General features: G+C 48.7%; 8 protein-coding genes across 8 annotated transcripts; 2 read left to right on the forward strand and 6 right to left on the reverse strand.

The window, feature by feature from the left end:
• Positions 1-387: 387 nt before the first annotated feature.
• On the reverse strand, positions 388-7,599 carry TEOVI_000055800 (PRP8 protein homologue; the record flags this gene model as incomplete). The annotated part of the gene is made up of 1 exon (XM_067223873.1): positions 388-7,599. The coding sequence occupies one exon, from the start codon at positions 7,597-7,599 to the stop codon at positions 388-390; it is 7,212 nt and encodes a 2,403-aa protein (XP_067079974.1).
• A 1,077-nt stretch (positions 7,600-8,676) lies between these two features.
• On the reverse strand, positions 8,677-10,485 carry TEOVI_000055900 (Chromosome passenger complex (CPC) protein INCENP N terminal, putative; the record flags this gene model as incomplete). The annotated part of the gene is made up of 1 exon (XM_067223874.1): positions 8,677-10,485. One exon carries the CDS (start codon positions 10,483-10,485, stop codon positions 8,677-8,679), a length of 1,809 nt encoding a protein of 602 aa, XP_067079975.1.
• A 398-nt stretch (positions 10,486-10,883) lies between these two features.
• On the reverse strand, positions 10,884-11,621 carry TEOVI_000056000 (unc-50 related protein homolog; the record flags this gene model as incomplete). Its single annotated transcript, XM_067223875.1, has 1 exon — positions 10,884-11,621. The coding sequence occupies one exon, from the start codon at positions 11,619-11,621 to the stop codon at positions 10,884-10,886; it is 738 nt and encodes a 245-aa protein (XP_067079976.1).
• A 319-nt stretch (positions 11,622-11,940) lies between these two features.
• Positions 11,941-13,371, reverse strand: TEOVI_000056100 (Sperm-tail PG-rich repeat, putative; the record flags this gene model as incomplete). Its single annotated transcript, XM_067223876.1, has 1 exon — positions 11,941-13,371. One exon carries the CDS (start codon positions 13,369-13,371, stop codon positions 11,941-11,943), a length of 1,431 nt encoding a protein of 476 aa, XP_067079977.1.
• A 302-nt stretch (positions 13,372-13,673) lies between these two features.
• Positions 13,674-16,097, reverse strand: TEOVI_000056200 (uncharacterized protein; the record flags this gene model as incomplete). The annotated part of the gene is made up of 1 exon (XM_067223877.1): positions 13,674-16,097. One exon carries the CDS (start codon positions 16,095-16,097, stop codon positions 13,674-13,676), a length of 2,424 nt encoding a protein of 807 aa, XP_067079978.1.
• Positions 16,098-17,691: 1,594 nt separating this feature from the next.
• Positions 17,692-18,072, forward strand: TEOVI_000056300 (uncharacterized protein; the record flags this gene model as incomplete). Its single annotated transcript, XM_067223878.1, has 1 exon — positions 17,692-18,072. One exon carries the CDS (start codon positions 17,692-17,694, stop codon positions 18,070-18,072), a length of 381 nt encoding a protein of 126 aa, XP_067079979.1.
• Positions 18,073-18,151: 79 nt separating this feature from the next.
• TEOVI_000056400 (uncharacterized protein) lies at positions 18,152-18,364 on the forward strand (the record flags this gene model as incomplete). The annotated part of the gene is made up of 1 exon (XM_067223879.1): positions 18,152-18,364. One exon carries the CDS (start codon positions 18,152-18,154, stop codon positions 18,362-18,364), a length of 213 nt encoding a protein of 70 aa, XP_067079980.1.
• A 283-nt stretch (positions 18,365-18,647) lies between these two features.
• Positions 18,648-19,112, reverse strand: TEOVI_000056500 (uncharacterized protein; the record flags this gene model as incomplete). The annotated part of the gene is made up of 1 exon (XM_067223880.1): positions 18,648-19,112. The coding sequence occupies one exon, from the start codon at positions 19,110-19,112 to the stop codon at positions 18,648-18,650; it is 465 nt and encodes a 154-aa protein (XP_067079981.1).
• Between the last annotated feature and the right edge of the window lie 792 nt (positions 19,113-19,904).

A 19,904-nucleotide genomic window follows, 5' to 3' on the forward strand; every position in this document is an offset into this window, starting at 1 on the left:
CTTGGTAAACAGTTGGCCATCACCAGTGGGAGTTGTCGTCATATTTGCGCGGCTAGTTGCTTTTACCCACCTTGTTATTACCTTGATTATACAAAAAAAAAGGCAAAGAGAAACGAAAAAGAGAAGTCAATTAATATTCCCGAGAAGCAAGTGAGACTCAGGCAAAGTGATGGTCTGCCACTGACGTTTTTAACTCCCAGCCTGGTGAGTCGTTTCTTCGTTATCAAATGCATAACGATAATTGTGCTTAGGTTCACAAACACTTAACAGACAACGGTACCATAATTTTTGTTTGGTTTTTAACTCCATTAAAGAAAAAATGATGCTGCGCAACACATCCGCCTTCCCATCCCCGCAGACAAACAGTTGGAGGACTGCAGTTGATGACTACGCCATCAGGTTCTCAAGATCTGCCATATCAATTGTTGCTTCTTCTTCCGTTAATCGGGCAAAATTCAGAAAGTGGTCTGGACGGTGTGTTGCAAAAAAGAAAAATTGTGGAGTGTCCACACGCACATCAAACGTCGTGTCTTCACGCCACGTTGCCCCTCTGAAGGTATGATTCCATCCATTGTCTGTTGGTACAAGAAAAAAGCCCTGAAGCTCCGTCGACAGTGTCACACGAGCCGGAATTACATGCAACGGTGGCACTTCCGTGGGCTCGCGTTGAAGTGCATGGGAATATTCTTCGAGAGCCCACGATATTCCCTCACGCGTGGTAGTGTAACAGCGGATACCAATCCCATCCTGCGAAACCCCGACGACAACTGTTGTGAGTCCCTCCGTTTGCAGCCCCTCATTGCACGCCAGTAGTCTGCCGTGGATGGCAACATCTCTGGAGTGAATTGAAGGTTCCCCGCCACTGCAACGAAGGACACCAAGAAGGGAAAGATGATTCTCGGTCAAGGTGGGGTGGTCATGAGGAATACATGACGGTGTCGTGTACTCAACAGCAGAACTCTTTTGAGGGGGCACCATAATGCACAACACCTCCTTAACATTGGGGGAATCAGGAAGAGTCTGCCCAAAAAGGTACGCACAGAACTGGGCTTGAACATCAAAGCACGGAAACAAAATTTTCAACAGCTCCTGAGGAAATATAAGTTGGTCGCTGCTTCCCGTCACACCAGAGTGATCAATCTCAACAGTGGTACCTTCACCGAACACAGTAGCATTAGCAAGTGAGCGTGCCCGCCAGTTGCTCGCGGATGTCGAATTACCGAAGTCGAATGCCGCTTTGACCCTCTTTTTAGCTGTTTCGCCCGACTTCGTTACCACATCAATTGTGTGTTCTTGCACCAACTTAGTGCGCTTCATCTCCTCCAATTCCTTCATCTCTTCCTCTTGAATCTCAACCGTGGTCATCTTCTTGCCAAGAAGAATGTCCTTTTTTTCCATCTCGGTGAACTGGTTCGGACTGACATTCATCCGACGGGCCGCGTCGGCAATTATCATCTCCTGCAGACGCACAGACACAGCCTCCCACTCCTCCCGAGTGTAGGTGGGCCAAAAATGTGAGTGGTGGACTTCTACATGAAGGTCTGGCTCGAGCGTCTGACGCGTGCGACTGAGATTCACGTGGTATCCACGCAGTATGAGATTTAGTAAATTAAAGCATGTTGCAGGTTGAAACTGCCGCAGCCAGTCATCATAAAGGCAGAATTCCCACCCCTTACTTTCCGTGGCCGAAATCCGCAGATCGGCCAAGCGACTGTGCCGCAGGACCATTGGGACCGCAAGGTTTAGATCACTCTGTCCAATAATTATGTTTGGGTAATCCAGTATAAGCATATTGTGGAGAGTTTGTCGGAAACGACTTCGAGTCACAATGAGTTTCCCGGGTCGCTGACTCGCGGGCACACTGCGTAGCCAGGAGGCAATCTCCTCTGCTGCCTTCTCACGAGCAAGCTTTGTGCGCCGCTTCTGACCAGCAAAAACACTTTTGTGAACAATGCTGAGTTTCAGGTTCCCTGTTGCCGGTTCAAAAATAAGTACGGCACCATTTTCAGACCTAAACTTCCTGCCACCCTCAGCAGTGGGTTGTTCACTTGTGACATATGTAGCGCTGTCATCAACGATCCAAGTGCGCATTCCTTCCGAGAATAACTCCGCAATGTTTGTCACCGACAACCCGGCCTCCGTTGGGGCCGAGCTAAAAAGCTGAAGGTCGCGCTTCATACGCTCACGCAGAGTATTGAGTGCTATATTGTGTCGTATAATGGCTGTCATAAGTTTCATCATCAGCGGTTTGAGTCGAGGTACCCAATAACCGAATGCTGAATGACAGTTGTAGGCTAAATCGATGGCCACGACAATACCAGCAGGGAAAGGATACATTTTGGCAGAAGAATATTCGTAAAATCTACTTCTTGTATACTCCGCGATATTGTGACTGTCGTAATTACCCCAACGCAGTTGGACGTCAATCCAGTACTTGCTTGTCGTGTGAGCCCTATATTCGTCACCAGTTTCGTCAGAAAGAACCGTCGGCTTCGATGTAACAGGCCAGCGTGACGTTGACGCCATGACAATGTCGGGTGCAGAACTTGTGTACGTGTAAGATTTTTGCGGGTGCTGCTGCTGCAATGTGACGGATGCCGCATCTAATTCCACCATCATGTCCTTCAACTTGCTTGCGATGTCATTCACTACTGCCCCATGACACTTTTCCCATAGGGAACCGCTGAAAATCTTAATGAGCGACTTCTTAATCGTTTCAAGCTTGCCGCACATAAACACTCCGGTGGTATCAATTTTCGTCTCAAACCCGGCTTGGACGTCCGACCTATTGATTGTCGGACACCACCACAGCGCAAAGCGCCTGTTAGGAACATTTGCCAAACCGGCACGCTGCTGTTTGGCCAACTTGCTATCCTTTTTGGAGTTTTCAAAACCTCCAGCGCGGTTAAACTCAATACCCTCCCAGGATGGGAAACCCGTCCCCCTAAATAGACTATGCTCAAGAATGGCCTCCACACCACCAAGTGCGATGTTTGTGTCGACACGATACCTCTCCAGTACACCCCCACAAATGTTGCCATCGTGCTCTTGGTGGAACCACCAATTCTTCAAGTACTTCCCTGCAAGGTAACGTTGGAACTCCATACGACACCGAAATCCTTTGTCAAACTGGAAAAGCTTTGCGTGACGCGAAAACAAAACCCGAATTCGCGGGACGCCTTTGTTGATGATATGCTCTATATCGTCAATTGAGAGCCGCGTTCCGGCAGCTTTGGCTTCACGATCCCGCATGTTGAACTCTGTCCACGCCTTAACGCTCTCCCGTACCTCCGTTTCCCACGGGGTATAGTACTGCAAAATATTGGGAATAGGAATGTTGTCGGCGTTTGTAAGTCCTGAATAGAAGAATTGCACACCCGTACTTGTTGACTTGGAGTAGACGAGGTCACGTGCAGGAATCAGCGAATGGCCCACAGATAACATACCAAGTCCACCGAGGTCAGTAGGTGCGTAAAATATGACCGGTGGGAAGCGAGCCTTTGCTCGGGAGTTAAGAGCCATCATAATTCTCGATTGCATTCGATGTTCAGCGCGAGCTAGGACCTGTTGAAGGGAGTCTGTTCCCAGTATAGCCTCACGGTAGTATGGAACAATTTCTGTGACGAGTGCATTCCACTTCGCCGCAATGCTTTGAAACGTTGAACTTCCAACCATCATTATGGCCCGTCGCGCCTTGTTACGTATGTTATTGACATCATCTGGAGATACCTGAAGGAAAGCACGCGCCGTGACATCTCTCGTCGTAGTATTCTGTAGGTTCCACGTGGATTCGTTCTCTAGCACCTCATCTTCGGTACGGACCACGGGCAGAATGCGTACAGAGAACCCTCCCATATCAAACAACAAATTCGGATTGTCTTTTGAATAGACGCTTGCTAGAGCATTAGATTCATTAATATCTGCAATGCCCGGTGGTAGCCGGCCACGGAACTCCCATATAACTGCTCGTGCGAGATTCACATCATTAAGGAAGAGACGCATCCGAGCGTCCCGCGGCCACTGCTTGAAGTTCTTGAAACCATAAACGGAAGCGTTTTCGGCACGCTTCTGGGGGTCATTTTTAGTTTCTTCTAGGTACCGGTGTCGCACATCATCAGCTTCAACCTTGGTGTATTTTAACAGCACATATACTTCATTCTTGTAACGACAGTATCCACGAATAGGGTGAGATGTGGCGAGTAAGGGATCTCGCATCCACGACATAAACGGATTGGGGCGCCTCGCCGGTCCAGCAATTTCTTGGCTTCTTTGTGTACCGAGTAAAAGCACGTCAATGACAAGACCCCAATACTGAGCCAGAAACGATGAAAACATAAAACCTCGTAACATCCCCTTGCGACAATGATAAGCCATATCCTTAAACTCCACTACAACATCATGGCGACTGACGATGTATTCCGCCAATGACTTATCCATTATAAGCTCCAGTAGAGGCCGGAACAGGTTCCAATCAATGTTTCCGTAAAAATCATCCTCCAATTTTGCGTGTAACAGCACGACAGACTCATCCCGATCAAAATCCCAAATACCAGGGCTGTCGTTGATACCTTGACACCATTTGTAGACGAGAATAGGCACCGGTTCCAGATCAGATGGCTTCACCCAATTAGGAAACAGCCGCTGCTGGTCCATAGCTTCGTACCACAGGTACTGGTCCAGAAAGGAGTCCACGAGCTTCTCGGAGGGAACAACGTTATAGATGGGGTACAGACTCGAAAAAGTATCCATGTACTCCACCTCGACGTTCTTAAACCTGCGAACGCGGGCAAGGCAGTCCACTATCTTCGAAAGTGTTTCATGGGGCGAATTAAATGCCTCCTCAATTCGGGCTTGTTCCTCCCGCTGTGCCTGAGTAAGACGGTTTGCGATATTGTGTTGGTCACGAAGACGATTGAGCGCGAGCTCCAGAAGGCGTAGTTCAGCAGGTCTCGACGCTTTAGGGAAGCTGATTTTCTTGAAGCCGCGGTCGCTAAGCCAGTTAGCCATCATGCGATAAATCTCCGTCGCTTGCTCAGGGGTTATAATATCCGTGTCCGTTCCCTCCATGTAGGACCGTTGGCGATTCTGCTCCTCCATGAGCTTCAAACGCGTGAGGCGCCCAAGGTTCTTCATGAAAGCCTGCTTATCCACTGTGTCACCTTCGTTTATCCGCTTCCGTTGATACTGTGTGACGCGAACGTATTCTTCTGCCCGGAGTTTCACGTATTTGTTCACCAAATCCGTAAGAGGCTTTGCCAGTCCTGGTACCGACCAGCGGAGCCCGGCACGCCAGTGACGGAAGGCTTCATTCATGTGTTGATCCATTGTACGGATTACTTCCGTTCGCACGTCTGGTGGGAGCATCTCCCGCAGCTCCCGCCGGAACGCCTCCTTTATATTCACATCCTTATCTGTCTCCACGCGTTGGCGGGTGATGCGCTTCCCATCATGTTTTCCCTTAGCCTCACGACCCCGGAGTACGCGATCAGTTAGGTTCCCAAGATACCTTTGCAACAGAGGTGTCATTCCACGAAGAAAAAAAACCCACACCCTCCATGATGGCGCCCAGAACCCACATCCCGGGCCTCGAAGCACCTCACCGACGTTAAACTTGCTGTACAGAACGTGTTTTAAGTCCCGCGATCTCTTGATTTGCCTCATTGCCCGAAGTTTATACCTGTACACGCCTGTGAGACGACCCAAATGTGAAAAAAGGTACTGAATTGCATCGGCGAGTTGAATAGAATCATTTTTCCCCAGTCGGTACATAGTATGCATGTCAATAAGTTGTTTCATAAAACCCAGAAGCTCACGGATGAGGTGAAACGCAGGCCCTAAGCGGCTTTTTTTAATCTCTTTAGTCGTCAGTGTCCGCGTTGGTTTTGCCTCAAAGTTGTAGTTTATGTGAACATACGGGAGGCTTTTAACATTAATAAGCTGCACCAACATGTTGTGGCCTTGCCGCATAACCTGGAGACCAGCTTCCAGCCAATCAATTTTGGTTTTGTGAAAGAAATCCAAATTTGCTAACTCGTCCAAACGTCGGACCGGTTGTCCCCCCTCATCTTGGTTACCACCTTCTTCTTTAGGTCGCTCCTTCTGTCGGTCCCGCCTGAGGTTTTTGGCAACATGGTGCTTCAACAGTTGTGTATAGCTCCTTAAAATTTTATCCCGCGTATCATTTGTAAGTAGGGATGGGGGATCCCGGCACCAGTGTTCCGCCACAGGAATGTCCACGCGACGCTTCATACCACCTTCGAATTCGTTAAACGGGCCAGGTGCAAACGCCAGCAACATGGCAGACTTCGTGTCAACATTCTCCAACGGAAGCTCCTGGAAAAAGGGGGAGAAGTTTTCCATCAGACTCATGGGTTGGCACCCGTCCTCGGGTTCTTCATCCCCGAGCCACTGGGACTTTCGCAACGCGGCTGAGCATAAGGCTACCGAGGATGACCCCACAGGATCTGAATGCCTCTTTTGTATTGCCTTAATAGGATTGAGGGAAGGATTCCAGGAGAAGCACGGAACGGCGGGGTCCTCATTCTCCACACGTATCTGCGCTGGGTAGCGATAGGGTGCAACAGTTACTCCATCCACCACATCACTATACAAAAAAGGGAATGCGATTTGCCGCTCAGTAAGCATAGTGAAGCGCGGTTTCCGAGGATCATCCCGGTGGATAACACGCCGAAGATCGTTAAATTCTGTCCATTCACCTTCTTCTTCTTGTATCGTCGAGGGTGCCTCAAATTTGGGTGCCCTAGGAATCGCTATATGCATCGCCTTTGCCGCGTAAAATGACTTCAAGTCCCACAGATAATAATAATTCCGGTCGTCCAAATTGGGAAGAATGGGAATAGCGTTCCGGAACAGGGTTTCTATCACATCGATGGTAAAATAGTAACCATTGGGACGCCGGGACCCGCGAATTTGGTTTGGGTGGACAAGCCGTGGAAAGGGGTCGTAGAACCAGTCCAGCACCGCCGCAGCATCTTCCTCGTCCAGATCGTCGTACAATGCCGGTGGCGGCTCCCTGTCCATAATGTAGTCACTGAAGTCTATTGGAGGTTCATTCTCGTTGCCTTTGCTTATCACCCGACGAAAAGTACCACATTCCTGCTGCAGTTCAACTTTGTGTGAACGCATTTTAGTCCATATCGAGCCCCACTGAGCTAGGTAGAGTGGCTCGGGTGCCGTTGGCGTGTCCTCAACAAGCGTAAGCACACCTCTCATGTGATACACGACGTTGACGTATCGAGCCTCTTCCCACGGCATTGGCATGTTTTCTAGCAGTTTGTACAATGCCAGAGGCATGTACCTCAGCAAAGCGACACACAGCTTCCGCTCGGCATTGAAGCGTTTACCACTTAAATCACCGTTATCCTTCACCAGTTTACGCAAGTACTCCGGGGGTACTTCATCCTTTTGAGCAACGGCTTCCTGGTATGTCGCACGGTACCCATACCGTTTTGTGTTGAGGTTTCGCCACTCCGCAATCTGCCTACGATGACCGGATGACCACTTCTCAGTGACTCCCTCACCGTTATACTGATGCTCAAAGCCATCCTCTGTCAGGGAAATTCCACCACCAGACTTCATTCTGCACCACTCTATGGCCTACCCAGGCCCAGGGAACCGCGTTTGCCGTGCCCTCAGTAGATTTCTGCGCCGAAACCTAAACAACGCCAAAAACTACCCTTATGTGTTTTACCTTTACGAACAAAACGTTGGACAGAAGTGTGAACAGAATAGGCAAACAGAAACACGGATATATTTAAACGTGCACACACCAGGGTTAAAAGTCCGGGAATTTCTTCTTCGACGATCTAAGACAATATGGTGACCTCAGCACGGAGTTGCAACACTCCACGTTACTCCTCGAGGGAGAGTTCTGAACCTCTACGCATGTAAAACCATTTTAGACATCGAAACAGTGTTAGCAAACGCATATGCACTAAAAAAAAACCCTCAGAAATGGGGAGAAGTTTGATCACGCAGACGTTGCTGCACTACATCTACTTTTTTTTTTTTTAAGAACCCTCTATATTTAAAATAACTAACCAGGAAGACAGACTACCAACATGCCTTGCGGAATGGAGAGAAGCTAAGCCATACTAGGAAGGGCGCAAAGGGAACATCTCCAACAAAGAATTAATAGATTCCAGAGGCAGACACACAACTCCAAATATCCTATCGGGAAGATGCATCAGTAACACTCAAGTCCCATGTAGGGTTCCGGATGCAAAGGCCTCGCAGAGGCCACGTGCCGTTTCAGATAGTTACGAGGGACCACACACACCCTTCAGCACTGCCTCAACTTCACGTCAAACATTTCTTTTCTTCCTAAGACAGAGGGTAGAATATTACAGTTTGCACGAAAGGGAAGGACAAAAGCGCACTGAATCCACTTGTCGATCACGCCAGCGACCTCGTTGTTGCGAAAACGATACACAAAGAGGGACCAGCAGACCAGGGGCAAAAAAAAAAAAAGTGCAGTCGGTTAGCTTGTTCACGGAGCGAGCCGGCAAAAAACGATAAAAACAAAAATAGCGAAGATGATCACGATGACAATCATCACTAATACACTAAAAAGTAATCGGCCCGACCAGGCTCCTCCACCCGGTGCTCAACTAGCAGCAAGACAACCCGGTTGAGAAACCGCCTGAGGTAAGCGCATCACAACTCAGGAATCGCCTTGAAAATGTAAGCGGCAGGTTTCCGCTTCTGAATCTGTACCGCCGCATTGATTACATCGGGCCAGCGGACCTCACGTTCGGTTCGTCGTTGCATGAAGCGTAGGGGCTGAAAACCAGCGAAACTCCCGGTGCGGGTGTAATGACTTTCGTAAAACCATTTCACAGGGCGAGACTGAATGCGGCGCTGCTTCCGGAAATCCGCGTCTGTGGTGTCGGGAACATGTTCCTGATACTGTTCCTGAGAAGGGGTATTCTCTATGCCCCATTCCATTTGAGGTGCCCAGAAGCGGAAATCCGCCCACTCCTCCTTCCAGTACCACGCTCTCATCTCAGACATTTTTGCCGACCGAAGTGTGCCGTCAGGCTGCCGAATAACAAAGCGCCTCCTCTTTTCATTCGTCGGATCGAGCTCCAGTTTCTTTAAAGCTTCATGGCCCACGTTGACACCAATTTCAGCGAACATCCAGTTATGCTCGGACTTGTTGGCGTGCTGGCGATGGGGGCCTGCCCAAATAGGCATTTGCCCGTACTGTTGTACCGGCTCTCCCGTCCTTCCAATCATCTCGGGAAACATACGACGGTACACGTCGTAATTGTCTCCCCAGTAATCTTCGTAATCTTGCTCCGTTTGCAAAAAACGGTAAGGATCATCCATTTCCCACACATTCGCATAACTCGCCTCGCGTCGGTTCACAAGATCCCGAAAGAGGAACCTATCACTATAGAACGTAATCTTTTGCTCTGCAAATCGCATTTTCCCATAGAAGAGTCCATGCTTACGCGCACGGACGTCCCGTATCCACTCCAACGCGAAGAGTCTTTTCGGCAGGGACCAGTCAGGTTCCACGCAGGCGTCATAGCAAGCCTTGAAGTGGTGCCACACAAGAATTTTGCGGACCAGAGTAAAATCTAGTCCATACATCTTCGACAACCGCTCGGGTGGCCACCTCTCAGGCGCCTTGCTCCAGAGAGCAAAGAGTTCTGGGCCCAACTCATCACGAACCTTATAATCCTCATTTATTTCGTAACGAAGTCGCTTGGACATATCAAAGAATTCAGGCGTACCCAAACTTGTTTGGAACGCTATTTTCCGCTGTAACTGCTCTTTGTTGTGTGGTGAATTCTGGGTCAAAGCTTCCAGCCAAAGAATGTCGACCGGGGACATAACCGCTAACAAAGGGCGGATTCGCCTGTCAAAGTGCTCTCGTAAACGCTGCATTCCTTCTTCGTCAAGGGACTTAAACCATTCGTTGAGGAACTGGATGTAATCACCAAATGTACAGGGATAACCTGCGTTGCGGTCACCGAACTCAAGCGTCTTCCACCGTTCTTTGATGATGTTACGAATAACGTCGTCATCAGACATTGTATTATCTTTTCCGGAAGCTAGTGAGCGCATATAACTTCTATACGTTGCTATCTTCTCCGCATTCGTTTTGCTCTTTAGTTTTAACAGCTCGAGAGAAAGAATGTTCTGAAGATACCATGCACCAAACGGATTTGCCCACCAGGGGATGTCGTATCGCCGGTCTTTAAGCGATTTTGGCATGTCCATGAACGGCTGCAACGCCTCATCCATATCCTCGGATCGCGGCCGAGATTGCCAAAGATCCCATTGGGGAGCATCAAAAGACTTCATTACACTTAAATCCCTCGTCCAAACCTTAGGGTCACGCCACTGCAGCGGCTTCGGGGGCTCCGTTAAAACGTGGTGTTTCCATGATTTGTGCTCACGGGGCCCCCGTTTGTTAAATGGGTATCGGCGCTGGATGTAAGCCCGTCGAAGCATGCGTCTGCCGCTATTTTTGAATCCTTCGACAGGGGTAACACACCTATGCTTCGCTATGCAGCACGATAGATCAAACAGGTAATTGTTTCCTCTCCTTTTGGGTGTGTTCTGACCCACTTAACTACGCTTATATTCATGCACATGCATGTTTGGCAAAGTACGGATACTAAACGGTTGAGCGCTTGGGGCAAACAACAGCACGTGCAATTACGCAGACACTTACACACAGATACGCAGGAAAGGGAAAAAAGTAGTGGATGTAGCAAACACCATTGTATCCAAACGACAACGTGCATATGCAAACGAAGGAATAGCACATCCCCTCTGGGAGCAGCGTTGTATGGTTTCAGTGTCCCTTTCTTTCCTCCCTGTTTTTAAAAGTATCCTACTACCAACAACTAACTGCACCATGTCTGACAAAGGGACCAGTAAGACACATTCCAGCTCGTGAAAAGGGTTACCAATAGCATGAACACGACCACCAGGGGGACAGGGTACATTAGCCGCTGCTGCTGTGCCAACATGGGAAGCTCCAAGTAACCCAGAAATACAACGTACGCATACATCACAAGGCCGACTGTATGCAGACAGTTACCAATTGCCCGGGGCACGCAGGAATTGTGGAGAACTATAGGAAGAAGCACAAACTGAATGACTTTCGTCCAGATAAAATAAGGAAAATAACCATTGCAGTGAACATCAAATGAATAACGCCAGTCGACCTCCCATCCAGATTCATGCGGTTGACTCGAAGCCGCAAGAAAATGATTCGCAAATAGCCAAGTTACCGTAGCAATGGCACCGCCTGCAGCAAAGTAACCGAGCAACACAGAATATAGCGTGTTGTACAGAATTTGGAGCAAACCTCCTCGCAACGCCAAACCATACGCTGCAACTGTTAGAACTAAGGAAAATATCTGAAGTACAATAAAGGCAGGGTCATCCCTGTGATAATGATTCTTAGTCATTTTCCGCGCCTTACTCATTTTACTAATCAACGACGGCTTCACACAAAGGGAATACATCTGGGCCAATGCCGAATCCAACTCCATCTGATCATACTGAAAGGCACGTCGAGCAAACTCGGGCAACCTGGACACCCATCTCGACGAGAGCGTGAACCCTCCTTGTGCCATCTATACCTTGGTATAAGGCGGTTACACTACAGTTATATCGAAGCTATAAAGGGTTCACTTCCTATTTTCACCTACCGAGTAAAGAAAGATAGTACATAATAAATGACTACGATTCCCGCGCGCCGTAACAGGCTCACTTGCTAAAATGCCTGCAAAGAAATGCATAAATTTTTTATTCTACCACTTTCATGAGGGAAGAAACGCAACACCGGAGTTGAGTGTAAACCACCCCGCCTTAATCACCTTGAGAAACTTCTTTTCATTCTCCTATGTAATTGTGAACGTACATTCTAAGTGAAGCAGTACCCTGCTCTTTTATCTACATATTATCGGACTGGTTGATTGTGCGGTTGAACGACTTCTTTAGAAATGTGGTGTCACACGAATAATGTCCCGGCCCAGGAAACCTATCAACAGTCCGCTTAAACCTGCCATCACAGCCCCACTTACTTCGTCCAGAGCTCGCTCTACCAAACGAGGAGTCATGGCAGACATCATATTGCCCGGGGCCCGGGTAATCGCTCCTGGTGGCTGTAGAAGTTAAACGGGGAGCAGAGCCGAGGTAGCCACCACTAGTACATTTGGGCTTTATAAAGTCGTAATGTTCATCATCCAGAAAATTCATAGTGCCTTGATGAGCTTTTGGCTTGATAAATTCAGAGACAGCTTCATTTAGTACGCGCAAGGGATGAATGCGGCGAGGTACACGCTCAGCTTCACGATGGGGTACAAGGTCATCCCTCTCTTCAGCCGGTTTTGGTGTTGGAAAACGGGCGACGTTAGACCAAAATGGAACTGAAGCCAACTGGTATTTTGGCCCCTTCCTCGGAATCTGGGCGTCGTATGATCCGGGCCCAATGTTCGACCGCGCCGGGTACTTTATCCTCTCGGATACCGAGATGAATGGTTTACACCTCCCTTCCTCGCTATGCACATGAGGCCGTCGCGGGGCAATTTCACCCGTGTACGCTCCCGGACCAGGATATGGGTTTGGCCCATAGGGGCCATCCCGAGCTGATTTGGTTCCAAAAGCAATTAAAGTCTCTGGATTTGCTGCCCTGTATTGCTCTTTACTCCGAAAAACACTGGGCAAATTGTAGGCTCCTGGGCCCGGGTTGCCGCTTCCACCACCGTTCTGCGAACGCTCAGTTTTGGAAGTGAATGAAATGGTGGGCTTCCTATTGTAGATCGACGTAAAGGAACCGGCAGATTCGTAATGTCCGGGGCCGGGACATTTGTTTGTTTCGAGTGGCTTACGGCCGCTATACTCATCGAAACATAACGTTCCCGACTTCGAGCGACGGTGCTTGCAGTTCGGATCATAATAACCGGGCCCTGGGGCAATGTGTCCCGTTGTATCTGGTTGGCGAGAAAATCTGATCGGATGGGAACGCGACCGACGCTTGGTCGGGTGTCCATCAACCGTGTACGCACCAGGCCCGGGGAAGTCATTGGCCCCATAACCGGCAAACCGTTCTACCTTGGAATTAAAAGGAACCGTTGATATACAACCCTTCTGCAAATCGGCTGGTGTGATGTTGTAGGTACCAACACCAGGTATAGCAGCAGCAGCTTCTGCTCCAAACCGTTTGCTAGTGCTGCCAAACGGCGCCATACCACGGCAACTACGTTGATAGCTGACGTTTATGTCATACGACCCAGGACCAACTCCTGGACCAGTACAGCCTCCAGCACATATACCGGGGACTTTCGCTCTGGAAAGAGGCAATTCTTCGACCAAATAACTCATCTCCTTGGTGGAAGTAAAAAAGGTAAGATAGTTTGGATATTAATGATAACAGCAATCGCAAATGAACACGCCAACGACGTTAAAAGGAAATGATTCCTTACAGCACACCCTTATCCTCGAAAAAAAAAACGCAAACAAGCTGTAGCTACATCGCCTCTAAATGCGAGGCAGATACACTGCACAGCATTGTCTCCTTGTATTATTTCGATGTCCCCTTGACTAGTGTGCGCAACTGTTGAGCAAGAGCTCACCTCACTCCACTATCATATTGACTGCCGATTTTACGTCGGATTTTTGTATGCTCATATGGTAAAAAATAGAAACACCATTAAGCTTACAATAATACACAACACCACTACAATATGAGATGCAAAAAAACGGCAGCTTATTCTTTTAAACGGTCGAGATGCGCAGTTCGAACAGAAAAGTGTATCGGATTGAGGCTTATTGTATGCGACCGAGCCTAGTTTGAACATCACGAAACACTGGTTACAATAAGGAAAAGAAATAGATTGACTGATTTCTGTCCTGGTGAGCGAACCCCCTCTGGGACAACGGGGTTTACTGCGGCAACACGAACCGTAAACCTCTTCACAAAGGAAACATTCCCAAATTGCTGACTGTTGAGGATGGTTCACACAACAATGTTTGTCTGATGAGAGAAGCCAGAGCTTGTGTCCGTTGCTGCATTGTGGGATCCATGACTTGTAGTATAACTCAAAAACAAAAACGAGGGCTGTCTCCATCCACTCCGTTAAAGTGACCAAATGTGGAAATTCGTCACTGAAACCAGCATTAGAAGACTGGGCATAGAAAGGAATACCCTCGTTTTCAGCATTGAATCTTACATCTACAGGTCCCGAAAATTTGCACGACAGCCGAGTACCACGAAAATAAAGATCCTTACTGTCCCCCACACGATCCGTATATTCTCCTTCACCAGAAGGACGTGAGGAAGCGCTCGTCGCTGCCGTTAATCTGGACACGCGAGAGGAGCGTCGTTCGTCAACCACACGTATTATTCCGTCAAAAGATTTCGCAAGATAATCAAGAGATAAACGCAATGAACACTTTGTATCATCGCTTATACCATCCTCCCCCAGCCGCACCTCCGTAGCCAGATAAACTTCGGCAAGAAAATGAAGCGTTTCCTCGGCGTGTGGTTTCATTATTCGCACTATTCCATCTTCGCCCATCCAATTTAGAGTAAAGTAGCGACAGATTGTTTCGATGATACCGCATCTTGCATTAGTAGTAGCGTTACTCACTTCACGAAACACGTTTTGTACCGCTGTGGATGTGAATACTTCAACACACCGTGACCAAATCGTCGCTCCTGTAACGTCGATAGCTTCCAAAAAGCTGCTTCTCAAGAACATGAGAATGACGTCAAACAGGATAAAACTATAAGCTTCATAATGATGAACAACGTACGACTCGCTTACATCATCCACACGTCCTGTAGGACTCACCACGGCATACCACAGCTCAAGTGCATTGTTAAAGTGTTCTCTTCTGCAGTCATCGTAATTCTCAAATGAGATCAGTGCTTGACGCAAGACACTTAGAGTATTTCGATAAAACGAAATGTGGGGATTAAGCACATCCCACACCGCAGGGGTAATATGAGAATCACAAAAATCTTTTCTCACTGCATTATCACCTTCCCAACAGCTTGTATAAATTCTCCCGCGATCTTTCTGACAAAGTGCGAAAAGGCACTCTGTCAAAAAAGGAACTAGTCTGAATACCAGCGCAGCCGAAGCAACGTCTCTGCAAGAAAGTCGATGTTTCTCACGGTCTACCTTACTTACACTCCTCGCCCAGAGATGACTTGGTGCCGATAAAAGCAACGCAGCCGTAACGTCTGATACCGACCACTGAATATCTCCGAAAGAACGCTTGGAACTAAGTTTCTGAATGCAAGTTGACGATACAAAATATTGAATGTAAGCAGTCAACAACCGGTGGTATAAAGGCAACCCCGTAATATATGAACCTTTAAATAAACGAACAACTGCCTTGAAAAATACATTGATTTTTCCTCCCATAGCATTTATTCGAGGTAGCCTCACAACGTCGCTACAGCATTCCTCTGTACGGCGGACGCCGTAGAGTAGCATACGCAAAATGAAATAAGAAATTGGCGAACACCGAAGGGAAGTCAAAACACGCCTACTGCTCGGTTCCAGTCGTGTCACGAGTGGTGGTGCCCAGAACGGTACAAGCATTAATGGGGGGCAGCGGGAACGTGGAAGGTCAAACAAGTTCGCTTCGGGTGCCTCCTCAAACAGCTCATGAAACGTGGGATGGAAGGTGGAAAACGGAAAGTCAAAATAACGGAGGTACGAGCCAGTTTCTATTTCGGTTTCAGCGTCTCCCTTCCAAGATTTCTTTAGCTTTACAGCAAAGTCATGTTGCGGAAGCGACAGGGCCTCCAGCAAGTAACAGAAATAGCCCCCAGGAGCCAAGAATCGAAATAGTGCGAGCGCTGTTTTACCATTGGGGTTTGAGTTTGCAACATCCATCCATGATAATTCACCCGCTCCACTTCTACGTCCGTCGTGGAAAGGGGAACCAAACGTCATATCGCATATGTTGAGAAACCCACCTTTGTCCAAAAATGTGTCTAATACCAGTTTCGTTTCATAGTGAAGTGGTTGAAGTGGAAAAGAAACACGTTTGAAAAAATCTTCTAGAGAACTTATTTTTTTATCTACACCCATGCTTAATATAACTACGGCTACAAATTCTACAACTCTAAAACCAGCAGTACGAGCAAAGGGAGAAGCACAAAAAATGAAAAGACGTATTAGGAAACCAAGAATCAGAAGTGGACTCTTAAAATAGACATGCAAAAGCGAGGGTCCCCCCAAGCACGGGGTCGGTGGGTTAACAGCAATAAAATGATAGCTCATTATATCATTAACTAAACCCTCGTGCAACATCAGAGTACCAGTCTCGGCGCTATTTCATTACGAAAGAAAAGCGCAAAAAGCTATAACAGTGATTCGAAAGAATGGAAAGCCCCTCGGAGGCACTAATCTTCGCGGGTCTTGATCAGCGTTACATCCGAAATAACATAACTTCCTTTCCGCACTTCCCATATTCACACCTCAAATCGGCGAAATAAACTGCAAGTACCGAGAGATAGTATCGGCAGTAAAATTGTTGGAATTGCATGATATTATGGACCACATACGACCCTCAGTCAACACGTCTTCCGGAACAATAGTAGACATAACAGAAAAAAGGAACGAAAATCACCAAAAAAGCAACTTGAACCACTAACCCATCCTCAGAGGCACTATCGAACGTGTACTGGAATAAAACGATCACAACTCCATCGATAAGGTGAATAAAAATATGAAACCAGAACAAAAATGGAAAGATATCACATGTGAATGTCCTTTTGTTTTCAAAAAGAAAAAAAAAAAGAAAAACGCGTGGCCCCCGTCCTCCGCACACAGGTGTCGGCTGGGGACCACTTACGCAAAAAAAAAGTTAGATTTAACATAATTCTAGATTCAAAGGACACCTGAAAGACCGTCCGTTTACGTTTGCTGCCTTTCCACACACATATAGACAGCTGAAACATCTGCAAAGTGACGGTAGCACCCAGCTAACCGCAGCAACGGCATCTGCAGTCGGTCCAAGTGCTCTCCCGGACTACTCCACACAACCCCCCATAGTAGGTCTATACACCCTCTTCCCTAAAACTAAATATCTTGACAATTAAGGAACTACCACCTAACTTCCCACACACCCCTGAGTATTCGGTGCCTGAGATCCCCCAACCTCTGGCTCACTATAACCTTACGACCCGTTTGGGCGGCAACTGTTGCCGGCACCTTTGCGTGGTTAGCAAAAAAAATCATTTAAAATCATCCTTATCAAATCTCTTGTGAACCACGACGTCGAAAGTATCAACAATACGAAAAGGTACCTGTATTTTCTTCGCGCATGCTGCTCCTCTTCACCCGCCGCGACGACTCCAGTCCCTATCTGAACCGTTCGTTCACGCTTTTGTTCTGTCGAGGACAACTTTCATTTGTATATAGTACCTGCACTTGGGTACCTGAGCTCTGTAAACCCCTCGCTATTATGCGGCGAGGTGCTCATGTTATCGACGGCATGGCAACGGCACGGCTTTTCAGTTGTGCGAGAGGATCTCGCAACGAGGCGGGAATTACCTTTTACCCCAGTCGTTCCACGGTGGCCCCGTAGGCATTCAGTATTCTTTATACTGGCACTCCCATTTTCCACATCTTCCCCATCGTACGGCAACAATCTAAAACTGCACGTTGCCTTTCCCGGAGCATGGGAAACCTAAGTCAGCGCCGCATAGGCATCCAAATCTCCGACCGCTGCGCCACCACCGCACCCTACTTTTTTTTCTTTTCTACAGCTGAAGACGCAGTGCTTCAGCATCGGTGGTCATCTACAGTGCTCGATATTATCCCGGGACCCTGCTCTGGGCACTTCTCTTTGGCACGCCCTTCTGGCAGACACTCGCCACACACCTTCCCACATATCGAACCGGGTTACATCCATTCGAGCGGTCAAAACGCCACACCGACACTACATGAGTGCCCTCCGGAATACCTTGCATCATTGTCCCGCAAGCACGCCCCTGTTCCCGCTCTAACTGTCACACTTGGCTCAGAAATGACCTCTCACAAAGAAGAACATTTGGGTTAGAGCCTCAGGCCCTTGTTTCGTGGTCATCCTCCCTAACCCCCCCCAAAAAAAAAGCCACACATATGCGCTATCACTTCGGATGATTCATCGTCGCTTTTTCTTTGCGGTTTCAACTTCCCTGTCATCACTAATCTGGGGTATGCGTTTGGACCCCGGGGGACCAGATTCTACATCCCATATCCTTCCCAGCAGGCAATCCTTCGTACCTCCCTCTTCTCCACGTCTTGACGAACCCCCGTATCCGACTTCTCCCTTAACTGTTCAGGTACCGCCTGGATCACTGGACCTCTGAAACGGGACTCTGCGGACGGGGTACCGACAAGCTCCCGACGTGCATAATCCACTCTGAGGCATTTTTCTAGCTTAATTAATTGCCTCCATTTGGTCTCCCCTGGGCCTCTTCACCACGTAGCCCGCTGCCACCCATTTTGCGGAACAGTATCACGTTGCGCGCTAATGCATCACTGGGCACCTTTGACCATCCACAGGAAGCTGTATGTGTCGCCCTGGAAGCCCCTTCAGCACGGATATAAACGAGGTTTTTCTCGACCCCCTTTCGCAGCGCACTATCTCCATTAAGTTCCCTCAGCGCTCCCACCGGTACCCGTTGATTTCACCCAAAGTATTTCAGTGTGCCATTGCGGAGCCAAGCGGCAAACCTCTCTTCCAAAGTTGTCACCCCCTTCCACTTGAGCGCAGGACGTGTGTGTTCGAAGGCTTTTCCTCAGCGCGCAGTGGGCCCTTCCCCCCGTCAAAATAGACATATCCGCCACCGCCACTTCCCCGCCCCCCTTGTGCCGGAGCAGCTGCGTCACGGTGTCGGCACCGCGTGTGCGACAGGTTCGCGGCGGAGAGTCCCCCTTTCCGGTCATTTCATTGTGCTCAATCCCGAAGTGACCGGAAACAAGCCGTGCCGACGTGCACGCGGGTCTGTTGATGAATTGCTCCTGGCAACTTGTGCGGTGTACGTGGCAAATTCTGCGGACACCGGCGCTGCACCAGAGGCTTGGAATGAGGGACACGGAGTCAACGAACGTCATAAACCCAACTTCCTCTCTTGCTCCCCACCTTTTTTTTTCGGAGGTTCTCCGAACGTCACTTCCGTCGCAACGTTCTCTCCTTGTTAACCGCACCCTAGCCTGCGAGCCCCTTTAAATGACCAGGTCCGTTCCTCATCCTCGTCAAATATGATGGCCCCAGCCCAAATAGTCATGACCAACGTGGTTGAGTCAACGGCGTGGATCTGATGGCGCGCTGTGGGACGCCTTCTAACCCTCATTATCGTTTAAACCTCATTTTCTCCTTCCGGCACGTCCTCCTTTATTTTACCCGGGGGAAGCCTGCTTTCGCAATCTTTCAACTAGTAGCGGTGCTTTTGCCCCAACGGAGAAAATTTGACCCCTAGAAGCTGCTTTACCAACCCTCTGCAGCGCCCAACTCCATATGAGCAGATTGACCACGTGGTAAAGTTTTCCGGTGGTCCTGCTGCGTTCTGTGGTTCCGGCCGCCAATATAATTTAGCATTCCATTACGCTCTCGCAAACCTCCTTCAACAACGGGTGATCCTGCCTCTTTCAGCACGTCGCTCCCGTTTAAACCACACGGAATGCTTGCTATGATGCTGGCCGCTTGACCTTTGGGCCCCTGCAGATTTTTTTTCGTCAGGTGGGAGGTGAAGAACAACATGGCCACTACCCGGAAGCGCACTGTTTCCCGCGACGGTGTGACGCAACGGCCCCAGCGTTTCTCCCGCAAATGTTACAACGGGGAAACCGCATGCAACCGGGCGATTTTCGTTTAAGTCCCTGGCGATGCCGGCCACCTCAACGTGG

This window comes from Trypanosoma equiperdum (genome assembly GCF_001457755.1).
Source record: "Trypanosoma equiperdum strain OVI genome assembly, contig: ctg_19, whole genome shotgun sequence".
NCBI lineage: Eukaryota > Euglenozoa > Kinetoplastea > Trypanosomatida > Trypanosomatidae > Trypanosoma > Trypanosoma equiperdum.